General features: G+C 51.1%; 1 protein-coding gene across 3 annotated transcripts in view; it reads left to right on the top strand.

The window, feature by feature from the left end:
• The window catches only part of LOC139393718 (general transcription factor IIF subunit 2-like), a 12,489-nt gene extending 5,851 nt beyond the window's left edge, over positions 1-6,638 (top strand). For all 3 annotated transcript variants that reach the window (XM_071142071.1, XM_071142070.1, XM_071142069.1), the window contains one exon: positions 6,046-6,638. In XM_071142071.1, coding sequence (XP_070998172.1) covers positions 6,046-6,177 — 132 coding nt within the window. In that variant the 3' untranslated portion in view covers positions 6,178-6,638. The remainder of the gene's footprint in view (positions 1-6,045) is intronic.
• The last annotated feature ends 6,319 nt before the right edge of the window (positions 6,639-12,957 follow it).

Genomic DNA, 12,957 nt, shown 5'->3' with positions numbered 1-12,957 from the left:
CTGTGGTGAGATACTACTATATACTACTATATACTACTATATACACCATAACCAAACAACCTGTGGTGAGATACTACTATAAACTACTATATACTACTTATACTACTATATACTACTATATACACCATAGCCAAACAACCTGTGGTGAGATACTACTATATACTACTATAAACACCTGTTGTTACAACATCACCAAACAACCTGTGGTGAGATACTACTATTTACTACTATATACTACTATATACTACTATAAACACCATAACCAAACAACCTGTGGTGAGATACTACTATATACTACTATAAACTACTATATACTACTATAAACACCTGGTATTACAACATCACCAAACAACCTGTGGTGAGATGCTACTATATACTACTATAAACACCATAACCAAACAACCTGTGGTGAGATACTACTATATACTACTATATACTACTATAAACTACTATATACTACTATAAACACCTGGTATTACAACATCACCAAACAACCTGTGGTGAGATGCTACTATATACTACTATATACTACTATATACTACTATAAACACCATAACCAAACAACCTGTGGTGAGATACTACTATATACTACTATATACTACTATATACTACTATATACTACTATAAACACCTGGTATTACAACATCACCAAACAACCTGTGGTGAGATACTACTATATACTACTATATACTACTATATACTACTATATACTACTATAAACACCTGGTATTACAACATCACCAAACAACCTGTGGTGAGATACTACTATATACTACTATAAACTACTATATACTACTATATACTACTATATACACCATAGCCAAACAACCTGTGGTGAGATACTACTATATACTACTATATACTACTATAAACACCTGTTATTACAACTTCACCAAACAACCTGTGATGAGATACTACTATATACTACTATATATTACTATAAACACCTGGTATTACAACATAACCAAACAACCTGTGGTGAGATACTACTATATACTACTATATACTACTATATACTACTATAAACACCATCACCAAACAACCTGTGGTGAGGAAGGATAATTACTGTGGGGGGAGAGGGGCACTGTGGGGGGAGAGGGGCGCTGTGGGGGGAGAGGGGCGCTGTGGGGGAGAGGGGAAGATAGGCGCTGTGGGGGTAGAGGGGAAGAGAGTTGCGCTGTGGGGGTAGAGGGGTGCTGTGGAGGGAGAGGGGAAGAGAGGCGCTGTGGGGGTAGAGGGGCGCTGTGGGGGAGAGGGGAAGAGAGGCGCTGTGGGGGAGAGGAGAAGAGAGGCGCTGTGGGGGTAGAGGGGCGCTGTGGTGGTAGAGGGGAAGAGAGGAGCTGTGGTGGGAGAGGGGCGCTGTGGGGGAAGAGAGGAGCTGTGGGGGGAGAGGGGAAGAGAGGAGCTGTGGGGGGAGAGGGGCGCTGTGGGGGGAGAGAGGAGCTGTGGGGGGAGAGGGGAAGAGAGGAGCTGTGGGGGGAGAGGGGCGCTGTGGGGGGAGAGGGGAAGAGAGGAGCTGAGAGGGGCGCTGTGGGGGGAGAGGGGCGCTGTGCCACAGGACAAAGTTCAGATTTGGACCGGACCAAAAACCAATGTCTGTGGATAATCAAGGCCGATCCGGGAACTGCCCCCAAAATAAGATGTTGAAAGCATCGGTCCGCGCTCACCGAGATGTTTCCTGAGATAAAATGTTACGAATGGCCCATCTGTGGTAAATGTACCGTTTTGTGAAACACCAAAAAACAACGTCCGGACAGGTTTCAACATCTTGTGCTTGCTGGGGTGTCGCCGACCACGTCGCCCCTCAGTGGAATGGTCTGAATGTCCATCTGTGTGGTCGTAAAACAGGCCGTTGGATTTGGCCTTATTAGTCCTGATTCCCGTGTCCTAAAATCAATTAGTCTATTTTTGTAAGCTCTGAATATCAGCTACCCAACTTTATCGCGAGTTTATTTTACAATGTGTTTACGCGGCGGGAAATGAATGCAGACGTATTTTAGTTATTTATTTTCGCTATAAAATCAGCTTGTTAAAAATAATTGACAGATACAAACTTGACGTTGCTGATCATGACAACGGGGTGAAACTCGTTGGGACAACAGTTGTGATTGTCCACTTTAATCCGTCCTGTTTTCAGGATGTGTTGTAAACATGACAGCTCTTTCAGTGTGTTCCCATTTTAGGGTAACGGGCTGTTTTAGTTTGATGTCATTTTAGGGTAACGGGCTTGTTTAGTGTGATGTCATTTTAGGGTAACGGGCTTGTTTAGTGTGATGTCATTTTAGGGTAACGGGCTCGTTTAGTGTGATGTCATTTTAGGGTACGGGCTCTTTTTCAGAGAAACATGCAGGATTTTAAAAAGTGTCCCGTCTCGTTACATTGTCATCCATTTTTATCTCCAGCCTGTAGACGACAGAAAAGGCCACCTCCTCTCTCTACCTCCTCTCTCTACCTCCTCCTCTCTCTACCTCCTCCTCTCTCTACCACCTCCTCTCTCTACCACCTCCTCTCTCTACTACCACCTCTCTCTACTACCACCTCTCTACCTCCTCCTCTCTACCTCCTCCTCTCTCTACCTCCTCCTCTCTCTACCTCCTCCTCTCTCTACCTCCTCCTCTCTCTACCACATCTTCATCTGCTACGTGATTTATAGGAGACCATTTTTTGGGGGGGCTGAATGTGGGAGGAGTCTCTTCAAAAGCCCCCTGGAGAGGAGCGCTGGGAATGGACCTCTGCCTTTTAACCAAATGGGGGGGGCTGAATGTGGGAGGAGTCTCTTCAAAAGCCCCCTGGAGAGGAGCGCTGGGAATGGACCTCTGCCTTTTAACCAAATGGGGGGGGGGGGGGGCTGAATGTGGGAGGAGTCTCTTCAAAAGCCCCCTGGAGAGGAGCGCTGGGAATGGACCTCTAGGCCTTTTGACCAAATGGGGGGGGCTGAATGTGGGAGGAGTCTCTTCAAAAGCCCCCTGGAGACGGATGCCTAATGAACGGGGTCGTCTGTAGGGGTTTATGTTTCAGTCTGAGGTGGATGTCTAATGAACGGGGTCGTCTGTAGGGGTTTATGTTTCAGTCTGAGGTGGAGACGGCTGTCTAATGAACGGGGTCGTCTGTAGGGGTTTATGTTTCAGTCTGAGGTGGAGACGGCTGTCTAATGAACGGGGTCGTCTGTAGGGGTTTATGTTTCAGTCTGAGGTGGATGTCTAATGAACGGGGTCGTCTGTAGGGGTTTATGTTTCAGTCTGAGGTGGAGACGGCTGTCTAATGAACGGGGTCGTCTGTAGGGGTTTATGTTTCAGTCTGAGACGGCTGTCTAATGAACGGGGTCGTCTGTAGGGGTTTATGTTTCAGTCTGAGGTGGAGACGGCTGTCTAATGAACGGGGTCGTCTGTAGGGGTTTATGTTTCAGTCTGAGGTGGAGACGGCTGCCTAATGAACGGGGGTCGTCTGTAGGGGTCTATGTTTCAGTCTGAGACGGCTGTCTAATGAACAGGGTCGTCTGTAGGGGTCTATGTTTCAGTCTGAGGTGGAGACGGCTGTCTAATGAACGGGGTCGTCTGTAGGGGTTTATGTTTCAGTCTGAGGTGGAGACGGCTGTCTAATGAACGGGGTCGTCTGTAGGGGTTTATGTTTCAGTCTGAGGTGGAGACGGCTGTCTAATGAACGGGGTCGTCTGTTTCAGTCTGAGGTGGAGACGGCTGTCTAATGAACGGGGTCGTCTGTAGGGGTTTATGTTTCAGTCTGAGGTGGATGTCTAATGAACGGGGTCGTCTGTAGGGGTCTATGTTTCAGTCTGAGGTGGAGACGGCTGTCTAATGAACGGGGTCGTCTGTAGGGGTTTATGTTTCAGTCTGAGGTGGAGACGGCTGTCTAATGAACGGGGTCGTCTGTAGGGGTTTATGTTTCAGTCTGAGGTGGAGACGGCTGTCTAATGAACGGGGTCGTCTGTAGGGGTTTATGTTTCAGTCTGAGGTGGAGACGGCTGTCTAATGAACGGGGTCGTCTGTAGGGGTTTATGTTTCAGTCTGAGGTGGAGACGGCTGTCTAATGAACGGGGTCGTCTGTAGGGGTTTATGTTTCAGTCTGTGGTGGAGACGGCTGTCTAATGAACGGGGTCGTCTGTAGGGGTTTATGTTTCAGTCTGAGGTGGAGACGGCTGTCTAATGAACGGGGGTCGTCTGTAGGGGTCTATGTTTCAGTCTGAGGTGGAGACGGCTGTCTAATGAACGGGGTCGTCTGTAGGGGTTTATGTTTCAGTCTGAGGTGGAGACGGCTGTCTAATGAACGGGGTCGTCTGTAGGGGTTTATGTTTCAGTCTGAGGTGGAGACGGCTGTCTAATGAACGGGGTCGTCTGTAGGGGTTTATGTTTCAGTCTGAGACGGCTGTCTAATGAACGGGGTCGTCTGTAGGGGTTTATGTTTCAGTCTGAGGTGGAGACGGCTGTCTAATGAACGGGGTCGTCTGTAGGGGTTTATGTTTCAGTCTGAGGTGGAGACGGCTGTCTAATGAACGGGGTCGTCTGTAGGGGTTTATGTTTCAGTCTGAGGTGGAGACGGCTGTCTAATGAACGTGGTCGTCTGTAGGGGTTTATGTTTCAGTCTGAGACGGCTGTCTAATGAACGGGGTCGTCTGTAGGGGTTTATGTTTCAGTCTGAGGTGGAGACGGCTGTCTAATGAACGGGGTCGTCTGATTTTTCAGTCTGAGGTGGAGACGGCTGTCTAATGAACGGGGTCGTCTGTAGGGGTTTATGTTTCAGTCTGAGGTGGATGTCTAATGAACGGGGTCGTCTGTAGTGGTTTATGTTTCAGTCTGAGGTGGAGACGGCTGCCTAATGAACGGGGTCGTCTGTAGGGGTTTATGTTTCAGTCTGAGGTGGAGACGGCTGTCTAATGAACGGGGGTCGTCTGTAGGGGTCTATGTTTCAGTCTGAGGTGGATGTCTAATGAACGGGGTCGTCTGTAGGGGTTTATGTTTCAGTCTGAGGTGGAGACGGCTGTCTAATGAACGGGGTCGTCTGATTTTTCAGTCTGAGGTGGAGACGGCTGTCTAATGAACGGGGTCGTCTGTAGGGGTTTATGTTTCAGTCTGAGACGGCTGTCTAATGAACGGGGTCGTCTGTAGGGGTTTATGTTTCAGTCTGAGGTGGAGACGGATGTCTAATGAACGGGGTCGTCTGTAGGGGTTTATGTTTCAGTCTGAGGTGGAGACGGCTGTCTAATGAACGGGGTCGTCTGTAGGGGTTTATGTTTCAGTCTGAGGTGGAGACGGCTGTCTAATGAACGGGGTCGTCTGTAGGGGTTTATGTTTCAGTCTGAGGTGGAGACGGCTGTCTAATGAACGGGGTCGTCTGTAGTGGTTTATGTTTCAGTCTGAGGTGGATGTCTAATGAACGGGGTCGTCTGTAGGGGTTTATGTTTCAGTCTGAGGTGGAGACGGCTGTCTAATGAACGGGGTCGTCTGTAGGGGTTTATGTTTCAGTCTGAGGTGGATTTTTATCTGGTCAAGTTAGTGATGTAATACTTTACACAATATTTCCTTTTGTACATATAAGAGATGAAACAGGGAATTCAAGACCAGACTGGAAACTCAACGCTCTTTCCTGCTCCCTATTCCTGTGTGATAGTAGTCTGTAATATAATACAACACCTTAACTCTCTCTCTCCCCCCGCCCCTCCCGTCTCTCCTCTTCCTCCCGTCTCTCCCCTCCCTCCCCCGTCTCTCCCCCCCTCCCCCGTCTCTCCCCCCCCTCCCCCGTCTCTCCCCCCCTCCCCCGTCTCTCCCCCCTCCCCCGTCTCTCCCCTCCCTCCCCCGTCTCTCCCCCCCCTCCCCCGTCTCTCCCCCCCTCCCCCGTCTCTCCCCTCCCTCCCCCGTCTCTCCCCTCCCTCCCGTCTCTCCCCTCCCTCCCGTCTCTCTCCCCTCCCTCCCGTCTCTCTCCCCTCCCTCCCGTCTCTCTCCCCTCCCTCCCCTCCCTCCCGTCTCTCTCCCCTCCCTCCCGTCTCTCCCCTCCCTCCCGTCTCTCTCCTCTCCCCCCGCCCCCTTCATTCAGAGTTACCTGAAAGAGATTCTGCGCGACATCGGCATCTACAACGTGAAGGGAACCCACAAGAACACGTGGGAGCTGAAGCCAGAGTACAGACACTACCAGGGAGGAGAGGAGGAGAAGGAGACCGACGACTAGCCTGGTCTGGGGCCCCACTAGCCTGGTCTGGGGCCCCACTAGCCTGGTCTGGGGCCTCCCTAGCCTGGTCTGGGGCCTCCCTAGAGAGCGTCGTTTTGGTTTTTATAGACGCAGAGACATAAAGTTGTGAAGCTACTGATGTGTTGAGTTGGCCAGTCAGGACCCCGGTCCTATACTTCATGTCGGTGAAATCCCAAGTGGTACCCTATTCCCTATATAGTGCACTATTTTAAACCAGGACCCTGGTCAAATTTAGTGTACTATTTAGGGAATAGGGTGCCACGTTTGAAGGATTCCTACTATTCTGAACAGTGAGGTGCTTTAGGTTCATCTCACCTGGGCCACTATGACGTTTATTCCTGTGTGTTTGTGGGATCTGACCGATTCAGTCGATCGGGGATCGGTTTACAGACACGTCAACCAAGGATCAATACGTACAAGTTGTTTATAAAAATGTGATTAATGACTTTTGGAATAAAATTAAAATGTTTTTGTAAAAAAAAAAAAAAAAAAAACTACCAGTCTGCTTTTCTGTAGAAACGAGGTGTTACTCTAGTGAGATCACATCTCTACAAACCTGTGTGCAGTAGAATAACTGGAAGGTCCTGAGCAGAAATGTGACTGAGTCCTGATCTAGGATCACTGAGGTCATCTGTATCGTGTCTGACTGGGAGTCCTGATCTAGGATCACTGAGGTCATCTGTATCGTGTCTGATAAGCCACCAATAGAACCAGAGGTCATCTGTATCGTGTCTGACTGGGAGTGCTGATCTAGGATCAGGTTCCTGATAAACCACCAATAGAACCAGAGGTCATCTGTATCGTGTCTGACTGGGAGTGCTGATCTAGGATCAGGTTCCTGATAAGCCACCAATAGAACCAGAAGTCATCTGTATCATGTCTGATCTAGGATCAGGTTCCTGATAAGCCACCAATAGAACCTGAGGTCATCTGTATCGTGTCTGATCTAGGATCAGGTTCCTGATAAGCCACCAATAGAACCAGAGGTCATCTGTATCCTGTCTGATCTAGGATCAGGTTCCTGATAAGCCCCCAATAGAACCAGAGGTCATCTGTATCAAGTGTCTGAACTTGGGAGTGCTGACCTAGGAACAGATCCCACCTATCCATGGAAACCTAAAACTGATCCTAGACCAGCCTTCCGAGACACTTGATATAAATACAGGATGGGATTCCTTCTACAACAGATGTTTTAAAACCAGAGGATTTATATCTGTCTGGAGGGAACGGCCGGGTTTGAGAGAATCAACACTGATGCATCATGGGTAAATTATGACTGCTGTACACATATCAAGCAGATATATTACACACACGATGCAAGATGATCAGTCAGTTGACTCGCCTTTAAAGTCGGCCTCCATGCCGAACACAGTATGGACCCATCAGAACCCAATGTTACCCAACACAGTATGGACCCAACAGATCAGGGACCAGAACCCAATGTCACCCAACACAGTATGGACCCAACAGATCAGGGACCAGAACCCAATGTCACCCAACACAGTATGGACCCAACATATCAGGGACCAGAACCCAATGTCACCCAACACAGTATGGACCCAACAGATCAGGGACCAGAACCCAATGTCACCCAACACAGTATGGACCCAACGGATCAGGGACCAGAACCCAATGTTACCCAACACAGTATGGACCCAACAGATCAGGGACCAGAACCCAATGTCACCCAACACAGTATGGACCCAACAGATCAGGGACCAGAACCCAATGTCACCCAACACAGTATGGACCCAACAGATCAGGGACCAGAACCCAATGTCACCCAACACAGTATGGACCCAACGGATCAGGGACCAGAACCCAATGTCACCCAACACAGTATGGACCCAACAGATCAGGGACCAGAACCCAATGTCACCCAACACAGTATGGACCCAACGGATCAGGGACCAGAACCCAATGTCACCCAACACAGTATGGACCCAACGGATCAGGGACCAGAACCCAATGTCACCCAACACAGTATGGACCCAACAGATCAGGGACCAGAACCCAATGTCACCCAACACAGTATGGACCCAACAGATCAGGGACCAGAACCCAATGTCACCCAACACAGTATGGACCCAACAGATCAGGGACCAGAACCCAATGTCACCCAACACAGTATGGACCCAACGGATCAGGGACCAGAACCCAATGTCACCCAACACAGTATGGACCCAACAGATCAGGGACCAGAACCCAATGTCACCCAACACAGTATGGACCCAACAGATCAGGGACCAGAACCCAATGTCACCCAACACAGTATGGACCCAACAGATCAGGGACCAGAACCCAATGTCACCCAACACAGTATGGACCCAACAGAACAGGGACCAGAACCCAATGTCACCCAACAGAACAGGGACCAGAACCCAATGTCACCCAACACAGTATGGACCCAACAGACCCCCATCAGAACAGGGTTTCCTGACCCTCTGCTCAGGGACCAGCAGACGTGTCACACATTTGTTGTTGCCCCACACTGGCCCACCGGATCCAATGAGCCACGGGCTTGATAAGTGGACCAATGGAATCGTGCGTTCTGGTTCAGGGCAACAGCTACGCGAGACGTCTGGTGGCCCCCCCCCCCCCCCCCCCCCGAGCAGAGACGGGGGAGGGGGGGGGGGCGGGGAGGTACTGTATCAGAGTGAACGCAGAAGGCACAGAGGACGGTTGTATTTCGGCCAATAGGCCCGTTTATTTCACAACATAGTGTCAATGAGTCCTTTACAATTGTGTGAGAGAGCAAGGTGGGAGCTGGACATCTGATGGAAGTCACCTCGCACACAGCAGCCTAGCCGGCATGGTTCCATCCACGGTGGTGGTGGTGGGGGGCGGGTCCTGACCGACGACCGTCCGTTTAGAAACGGGGCCCGGCGTCTCCCCCGGGAGGCCAGATGTGGGGGACGAAGAGAGAAGGTTGGGGCCACAAAAAAATAAAAACTTGGGATTAAAGAAAGACAAGTCTGTTCCAGGTGTTGGGAGGGATACAGGCAGGGTCAGTCTGTCCATGATCGGGGAGGCGGTCGCTACGGTAACAAGCAGGCAGGGCAGGGCAGGGTCAGTCTGTCCATGATCGGGGCGGTGGTAGCTATGGTAACAAGCAGACACGCTCCCTCCGGTCCAGGCACTTCTGTTAGACGTCCGGATGGTTTACTGCAGAGAGGAAACAGAGGAGACTATTACCCACGTGGAGATGGACAGACAGAGGAGAGACTATTACCCACGTGGAGATGGACAGACAGAGGAGAGACTATTACCCACGTGGGGGTGGACAGAGGAGAGACTATTACCCACGTGGAGATGGACAGAGGAGACTACTACCCACGTGGAGATGGACAGAGGAGAGACTACTACCCACGTGGAGATGGACAGAGGAGAGACTGCTACCCACGTGGAGATGGACAGAGGAGAGACTGCTACCCACGTGGAGATGGACAGAGACAGAGGAGAGACTACTACCCACGTGGAGATGGACAGACAGGAGAGACTATTACCCACGTGGAGATGGATAGAGGTATTAGGTGTGTCTGATTGGTCAAAAGTAGTCAACTAGAAAGTGAATAGGGGTGCCATTTGGGACAACACCCTAATCAACGGCTCTTGCCTCTGTCTGGGCAGTACCACCTCTGGTAAACCCCCTACATGTGCTCCTCTTCTCTATCCGTACAGCCACTCGGTCAGGCAGTACCACCTCTGGTAAACCCCCTACACGTGTTCCTCTCCTCTATCCGTACAGCCACTCGGTCAGGCAGTACCACCTCTGGTAAACCCCCTACATGTGTTCCTCTTCTCTATCCGTACAGCCACTCGGTCAGGCAGTACCACCTCTGGTAAACCCCCTACATGTGTTCCTCTCCTCTATCCGTACAGCCACTCGGTCAGGCAGTACCACCTCTGGTAAACCCCCTACATGTGTTCCTCTTCTCTATCCGTACAGCCACTCGGTCAGGCAGTACCACCTCTGGTAAACCCCCTACATGTGTTCCTCTTCTCTATCCGTACAGCCACTCGGTCAGGCAGTACCACCTCTGGTAAACCCCCTACATGTGTTCCTCTCCTCTATCCGTACAGCCACTCGGCCAGGCAGTACCACCTCTGGTAAACCCCATGTGTTCCTCTTCTCTATCCGTACAGCCACTCGGTCAGGCAGTACCACCTCTGGTAAACCCCCTACATGTGTTCCTCTTCTCTATCCGTACAGCCACTCGGTCAGGCAGTACCACCTCTGGTAAACCCCCTACATGTGTTCCTCTTCTCTATCCGTACAGCCACTCGGTCAGGCAGTACCACCTCTGGTAAACCCCCTACATGTGTTCCTCTCCTCTATCCGTACAGCCACTCGGTCAGGCAGTACCACCTCTGGTAAACCCCCTACATGTGTTCCTCTTCTCTATCCGTACAGCCACTCGGTCAGGCAGTACCACCTCTGGTAAACCCCCTACATGTGTTCCTCTTCTCTATCCGTACAGCCACTCGGTCAGGCAGTACCACCTCTGGTAAACCCCCTACATGTGTTCCTCTCCTCTATCCGTACAGCCACTCGGCCAGGCAGTACCACCTCTGGTAAACCCCATGTGTTCCTCTTCTCTATCCGTACAGCCACTCGGTCAGGCAGTACCACCTCTGGTAAACCCCCTACATGTGTTCCTCTTCTCTATCCGTACAGCCACTCGGTCAGGCAGTACCACCTCTGGTAAACCCCCTACATGTGTTCCTCTTCTCTATCCGTACAGCCACTCGGTCAGGCAGTACCACCTCTGGTAAACCCCCTACACGTGTTCCTCTCCTCTATCCGTACAGCCACTCGGTCAGGCAGTACCACCTCTGGTAAACCCCCTACACGTGTTCCTCTTCTCTATCCGTACAGCCACTCGGTCAGGCAGTACCACCTCTGGTAAACCCCATGTGTTCCTCTTCTCTATCCGTACAGCCACTCGGTCAGGCAGTACCACCTCTGGTAAACCCCCTACACGTGTTCCTCTTCTCTATCCGTACAGCCACTCGGTCAGGCAGTACCACCTCTGGTAAACCCCCTACACGTGTTCCTCTTCTCTATCCGTACAGCCACTCGGTCAGGCAGTACCACCTCTGGTAAACCCCATGTGCTCCTCTTCTCTATCCGTACAGCCACTCGGTCAGGCAGTACCACCTCTGGTAAACCCCCTACATGTGTTCCTCTCCTCTATCCGTACAGCCACTCGGTCAGGCAGTACCACCTCTGGTAAACCCCCTACATGTGTTCCTCTCCTCTATCCGTACAGCCACTCGGTCAGGCAGTACCACCTCTGGTAAACCCCCTACATGTGTTCCTCTTCTCTATCCGTACAGCCACTCGGTCAGGCAGTACCACCTCTGGTAAACCCCCTACATGTGTTCCTCTTCTCTATCCGTACAGCCACTCAGTCAGGCAGTACCACCTCTGGTAAACCCCCTACATGTGTTCCTCTTCTCTATCCGTACAGCCACTCAGTCAGGCAGTACCACCTCTGGTAAACCCCCTACACGTGTTCCTCTTCTCTATCCGTACAGCCACTCGGTCAGGCAGTACCACCTCTGGTAAACCCCCTACATGTGTTCCTCTTCTCTATCCGTACAGCCACTCGGTCAGGCAGTACCACCTCTGGTAAACCCCCTACATGTGTTCCTCTTCTCTATCCGTACAGCCACTCGGTCAGGCAGTACCACCTCTGGTAAACCCCCTACATGTGTTCCTCTCCTCTATCCGTACAGCCACTCGGTCAGGCAGTACCACCTCTGGTAAACCCCATGTGTTCCTCTTCTCTATCCGTACAGCCACTCGGTCAGGCAGTACCACCTCTGGTAAACCCCCTACATGTGTTCCTCTTCTCTATCCGTACAGCCACTCGGTCAGGCAGTACCACCTCTGGTAAACCCCATGTGCTCCTCTCCTCTATCCGTACAGCCACTCGGTCAGGCAGTACCACCTCTGGTAAACCCCTACATGTGTTCCTCTTCTCTATCCGTACAGCCACTCGGTCAGGCAGTACCACCTCTGGTAAACCCCATGTGCTCCTCTTCTCTATCCGTACAGCCACTCGGTCAGGCAGTACCACCTCTGGTAAACCCCCTACATGTGTTCCTCTTCTCTATCCGTACAGCCACTCGGTCAGGCAGTACCACCTCTGGTAAACCCCCTACATGTGTTCCTCTCCTCTATCCGTACAGCCACTCGGTCAGGCAGTACCACCTCTGGTAAACCCCCTACATGTGTTCCTCTCCTCTATCCGTACAGCCACTCGGTCAGGCAGTACCACCTCTGGTAAACCCCCTACATGTGTTCCTCTTCTCTATCCGTACAGCCACTCGGTCAGGCAGTACCACCTCTGGTAAACCCCCTACACGTGTTCCTCTTCTCTATCCGTACAGCCACTCGGTCAGGCAGTACCACCTCTGGTAAACCCCATGTGCTCCTCTTCTCTATCCGTACAGCCACTCGGTCAGGCAGTACCACCTCTGGTAAACCCCCTACATGTGTTCCTCTTCTCTATCCGTACAGCCACTCGGTCAGGCAGTACCACCTCTGGTAAACCCCATGTGCTCCTCTTCTCTATCCGTACAGCCACTCGGTCAGGCAGTACCACCTCTGGTAAACCCCCTACATGTGTTCCTCTTCTCTATCCGTACAGCCACTCGGTCAGGCAGTACCACCTCTGGTAAACCCCTACATGTGTTCCTCTTCTCTATCCGTACAGCCACTCGGTCAGGCAGTACCACCTCTGGTAAACC

This window comes from Oncorhynchus clarkii, unplaced genomic scaffold (assembly GCF_045791955.1).
Source record: "Oncorhynchus clarkii lewisi isolate Uvic-CL-2024 unplaced genomic scaffold, UVic_Ocla_1.0 unplaced_contig_5423_pilon_pilon, whole genome shotgun sequence".
NCBI classification, from domain to species: domain Eukaryota; kingdom Metazoa; phylum Chordata; class Actinopteri; order Salmoniformes; family Salmonidae; genus Oncorhynchus; species Oncorhynchus clarkii.
Note: the sequence above shows the minus strand (reverse complement) of the source record. Positions and strands in the feature narration are given on the sequence as shown.